General features: G+C 45.8%; 1 protein-coding gene across 8 annotated transcripts in view; it reads right to left on the bottom strand.

Annotated features, from left to right (window-relative positions):
• Window positions 1-411: 411 nt before the first annotated feature.
• Window positions 412-5592, bottom strand: part of ADA2 (adenosine deaminase 2) — a 64823-nt gene continuing 59642 nt past the window's right edge. For all 8 annotated transcript variants that reach the window (XM_019629992.1, XM_019629985.1, XM_019629986.1 and 5 more), the window contains 4 exons: window positions 4745-4853; window positions 1812-1969; window positions 936-1138; window positions 412-689 (listed from right to left, as the gene is read on the bottom strand). In XM_019629992.1, the coding sequence (XP_019485537.1) occupies window positions 590-689; window positions 936-1138; window positions 1812-1969; window positions 4745-4853 (570 nt within the window). In that variant the 3' untranslated portion in view covers window positions 412-589. The remainder of the gene's footprint in view (window positions 690-935; window positions 1139-1811; window positions 1970-4744; window positions 4854-5592) is intronic.

Genomic DNA, 5592 nt, shown 5'->3' with positions numbered 1-5592 from the left:
TATGGAGGCCATTGATAACCTTCACAAGGTCCGGTTTTTTTTTAATTGGGGGGATGGGAACAGTGCTCGAGAATTGGGGGAAGGGGAACAGACAAGTTGCTGTCGTTTTGTTCTTCAATCTAGTTGTGGAGGACGTTGCTTCACTGGCCCAAGTTGGCACCATCTTTGCGCTCTTCCCTGGCGAGGCAGATCAGTTGCCGGCTTCTGGGCGGCCGCTCACTGCGGCTGCTGGCCACTCACGCTGGCTGCTGGCTACATACAGTAGCCCATGGCAACCCACTGCAGCAGGGGCTGCAGCCTACGCCGTCGAGGGCGACTCACGGCAGCCCAGCTCCAGGTTGAGCTGTTGTTCAGCATCTTAGCTGTAGAGAGCAGTGTCACTGGCCCTCATATGTGGGATCTGAACCGGGGCCCTCTGGCGTCCCAAGCCAGTTCTTAATCATTGCGCCACTCGGCCGGCCCACAAGGTCGGTTTTTATAAAGAAATGGAGGTGGAGATGATACTGGAATGGATTCAAGAATGACTGAGAGAAAGCAGAAACAGCTGGTGGAGGGAAGCAGAGGAATGGGGTAATAAATGGATGTCTTCTCACTTTGGCCTTCTGGCCAGATCAGCTACAAAGTTATTCCATCTCTTCTCCCAGGTTTTCATGGCAGCCTTTTTCTCAATATCCAACAGGGCACTGTACCTGCAGGAGAAGAGGCACCCAGGTTAGCACCGGGGAAGGGGTTGGGGAGGAGGACGGGAGTACGAGGGAATCTCAGATGCTTGCAGAATACCTTCCTTCCCAGTCCAAGAGCAATAACGAGACAGAGACAATGTGGAGAAAACCCACAGAAACTTTCCAGACTTCTGGCCCAAACCTCTAAGGGAGGTAAACACAAGTGTGGGAGGGAAAGGGAGTGGAGATCTGGGAGGTACACAGGTCACTCACTTGATAGAGTTCATGGCCAGCTGTTTGAGTGTCCGCAGGTCGGCCATCATCCCACCAAAGCCCATGAAGGCCTCATAGAAATCATAGGACAAGCCTTTGGCACCAAAGATAGCTGGGTCATCAGAGCTGATCACTATGGGGTACCCAGTGGCCATGAGAACAGCTGCAGGGTGGTTTCTCAGGTCAGACACCAGCTTCAGAACCTGCCCAATGGGAGGCAAGGAGAGAGACAAACTTTGATCCATGAAGAGCCATCATAAGGAAGGTAACACCATGATGCTTCTTTCTTATTCCTATCCCCATCCTGAATGTTGGGGTGGCTTCTGGGTGAAGTCCTAACACAAGGAATAGAGCCAATTCCCATACTCTTGCTAATTTTCTCCCAGTTTCATCACCACCACAAGCATCTGGTCTCTCTCTCAGTCTTGTTCAGAGCTGCTCTCTGAACACAGCAAGACAAGCAAGCTCAGAAAGAGCCCCAAGCATTATGGAAGCAGCAGTGCCTATAATCCCTGCCACTCACTGGCCTCCCCCAATGTTCCCTTAGCTTTGTCCACAGCTTTGCCCAAAATTCTACCCCACTGGGGATCCTCACTGCTGCCTCATTATTATGAATGGTTTAAGTAAAGGGCCATCCCTAAATAACTTTATCAATGAGAGTGAGAGAGTGGAGGAATATATTGGATTGTCAGAAAAGTCATGATGCATTTTTGCAATGAAAAACAGAAAAAATATGTCATGGCTTTTCGGCCAACCCAAGAGAAAACAGATGAGTTAAGGACAGAGAAATTATACAAGAAAAAATTTGGGAATCAAGGCAGAGGTTGTAGGTGGGGGAGAAATTCGTATTGGGTGGGTCCCATGGATCATGCATACCTGATTGGAGATGGGACAGACTTCTATGGGGATGTCCTTCTTCCATAAATTAGTCCAGGCTGCTGGGTGTTTGCTCAAAGCAAACCCATGGCCAATCCTGGTAGAGTTCAGTATTAGGGCATCCAGAAGGTTTCTGTCCATGGAAGTACCCTGCCAGTCTGGGGATAAAAAGGTAGACTTCAGTCCATCTGGATCTGACCCACAGATTGTCCTCAGATAAAGGCTCCAGACACCCCAAGTAAGAAAAGGAAGATAAAAGAACATTAACACACACACACACACACATATTTTCCTTATAACAATGTTAAGAGAGGTATGGCATGCCTTTATTTTATATGTGTGTACGTATGTATGAATGTATATGTACTCATATGCAACAAATAAGGAAGTTAAAATGCGCATAGGCTTTATAAATTGAACGAAGATACTCAGCTAGTAAGTAGCACAACTGGGTTTCAAACCTTAATTTATCTGACCCCACAGTCCATATTCTTTCTTTCCATTTTTCCAGAGCTATTTTCTGGAAATTTTATGTTTATAATCTTTACAACAATGTGTTGCAGACTCCGTCAATATAATTATTTGTATGTACTTACTTTATATCTTTAACAGTACTCCTGGGACGATATCAATTGCAAGATTGCAATGGCTGGCATGAACAAAGCGGTGGCAGATGCTATTGACTGCTTACTCACCAGCCATCCCCACTGTACTTTCCTTGCTGGTAGGGCCCTATTTAGAGGGTGAAAATGACAGGTTCTGACTCTCCTAGCTTCCCTTGCAGCTAGGGTAGTCCTAATGCTGGCCTGAGCAGTTATTTGTGGGGAGCTCCTGAGGCTTCCTCCCTAATAAAAATAGATGCACTGGAGGAAATTTCTCGTCTTTTGCTTCATTGGATGTGGTCATGTCTGAATGTGATTTCGTTATCCCATGGCCAAGTAAGGTGAAATCTCAGATTCAATGAGGACAGCAGAGGCTGCTTATTATGAGAGATAATAAATGACCTTATTATAAAACCTGTCGGATGTGTGTACTCCATTCCTGGCAGCCAAAAGCATCCTAGCTAATCCACAAGTAAAATATGAAAATTCCACTCTTCTATTAGGAATAAAACCCAAGAATTCCCATTGCTGATTAGGGCATGTGTTTTAGGTAGATTTTCACTGGTTTCCTATCTAGTACATTCTTTTCAAAGATTTCTTCTTAAAATAAATGAGGACATTAGTTTTGGGTATTAAATACCCAAGTCCTGGCAAAATCTTTTCCTAGGACCATGCATCTTGGAATTTGGTTGGATCCTGTGTTAGTGTTTCATACTGTTGAAGTGATCTCACACAGGTAAGTATGATTTTCCCAACTATTAGGTTGTCGGAAAAGTCATGACACATTTTTTCTATGTTTTTTGTTGCAAAAATGAGTCATGACTTTTCCGACAACCCAATAGATCACAAGTTCTTCAAGGTTAACAACTCCCTACTCCCTTACCCAATCCTGTCACTATTATTATTATTATTAATCATTTTAACCTTCCGTCGGGTGCAATTGATCTCACAGATTCACTGCACATAAAGATGCCACTATGAAATACGCCTTTTTATTTTTAAGTGGTGAAAGTTTATTAGAAAAGATAGTACACTCCAAAGAATTAGGAGTGGGCCAAGCACAAAGAAAAAAGCAGCTCAAGGCCATGAAATACATCTTTACTGTACTAAGTCACAAACACATCAGGCGATACGTTATGGTAGTGGGGGAAGATACAGAAGCGATGAGTCACGATGCTTAAGTTAACTGTTAGATATTTGAAAATTAGTGTGCAATGAATCTGTAAGATCAGTTGCACCTAACAGAGGGTTAATTAAAGTTTACTGGGGTGACAATTGTTAGCAAAGTTACATAGGTTTCAGGTGTACAATTTTGTAATACATCTATATATCACATTGTGTGTTTACCACCCAGAGTCAGTCTGTCACAATTACTTAAATCTCCTAGAATAGCTTTGATCTAAATTGGATCTAAGGTGACTTGAAATGTCAAGAAAAAGAGATAAATGCACTCAGACCCTTCCTCTGACAGATGGCGTGATAAACCAAGGTTTAAACCTGGTTGTGAAATTTAAGCTCTCCACTGTTCTCTCCATAGCTCCTTGTGGTGACATTGCCTAAGGTACTCGGGGGTGCCGGGGGGGGGGGAGTTGGGGGTTCAGCAGCAAGCTTTCCTCCTGGTCTAGGCCCCCCAAATCTTCATTTTGATGTGAAATTGCAGCCATGGCCTGAGACTCCTTTTGCTTAGGGTTTACACATTTTAAGAACTGGAAGTTGACAGGGGCTGAGAGATGCCCAAGCTCTCGAATCGAGCTTTGGAGAACAAAGACATGCTGGGTTAATGCACTTCAGAAACAGTAACAGTCAGGCAGCTTGGGTAGGGCAGGGCCTCCTCTTCAGCACTGATGAGTGTGGACAGAGCCTCCTCGAGGCCAGGGCAGACCGGTTCTAGTCCCTCTTTGTGTGGCTTTGAATAGGTGAGTTAACCTCTCAGGCACAATTCACTAATTATAAAATGGAGATCAGAAAGGGCTCAAATTCAGACCCCACCACTTACAGCTCTTTACCCTTGGACCAATTATACTGTGTTTGTGGAGCCTTAGGCTCTATAAAATAAAGATAATAACACCTTCCTAGCAGAACTGGGGTGAGAGTCAGAAATAATATGTGTAAAGTGTCTGATACTTTATTAGTATTGTTGTTCCTTCTCCTGGGATTTAACTCTGCTGTCAGGATTAAATGAGATGGCACATACGAAATGGCCAGGTGCCACAAAGCGACTACTGGCTATAACTCTACTGCCCCAGTGTCCCATCCGTTCTCTTGAGTGATAATAAGCAGCCCTCCTGTCCATGCCTGCCTTTGTCCCCTGATCATCGCCCCATGGCTCACCTGTCTCTCCGGCATGAAAAAAGTAAGGCAGTTTGAAGCCTTGCGAGGCTGGAATCATCAAAGCCTCTTTGTAGTAGTACAAGGAGTAGCCAGTGTCCTCACGCCCCACCTGCAGGACAGAGAGGAGGGGACATGGAACCCTCTGCTTGTCCCATACCTCACTTTGCTGATGGTGCCGCCAGCAGCCTGTGAACAACTTTCCTTGTACCCTGCCACTACTGCTTGAGGCCTTAGTCATCCAGCCTTTTAAGAATGACCAGTAGCAGATTAGGACAGAAAAGAGTGCATTCTTGCCCCCAAATTTCCCCCTTAGTAAGAGACTGTAGCTCATAGCCTCTCTGCCCCTCCCATCTTGTCTTCTCACACCACCTTACGAGCCCCTATGCTTTAGCCCTGAGCTCCTTGGTGAGGAGAGACAGTAACAGAGAAATAACAAGAGACAGAGAATAAGAGAAGGAGAGAGACAGAGACAAAGAGAGAACAAGAGCGTGAGTAACTGAGAGTGAAAGAAACAGAGAGAGTGAAGGAGAGAGAGAGCAGAGCCCTGAACCAGGAGGATTCAGGATGCAACTCGGCCACTCATCTCCGGTGGGTCTCTGGGTGGGTCAGTTTCCTGGCAGAGTCCCTCTGTGACTCAGCCACTCAGTTATAACTAACCAGAACAGCAACCACCCCCAAATCATGCTTTTCAACTAAGCCACAGGTTTCCTGGGGTTTTGTAGCTAGCTGTGTTCTGGCAGTAAGAGTGCCTTTCGGCAGGGCCGGCCGAGTGGCGCGATGGTTAAGAACTGGCTTGGGACGCCAGAGGGCCCCGGTTCGGATCCCACATATGAGGGCCAGTGACACTG

The sequence above is a fragment of the Hipposideros armiger genome, unplaced genomic scaffold, assembly GCF_001890085.2.
Source record: "Hipposideros armiger isolate ML-2016 unplaced genomic scaffold, ASM189008v1 scaffold_878, whole genome shotgun sequence".
Taxonomy (NCBI): Eukaryota; Metazoa; Chordata; class Mammalia; order Chiroptera; family Hipposideridae; genus Hipposideros; species Hipposideros armiger.
Note: the sequence above shows the minus strand (reverse complement) of the source record. Positions and strands in the feature narration are given on the sequence as shown.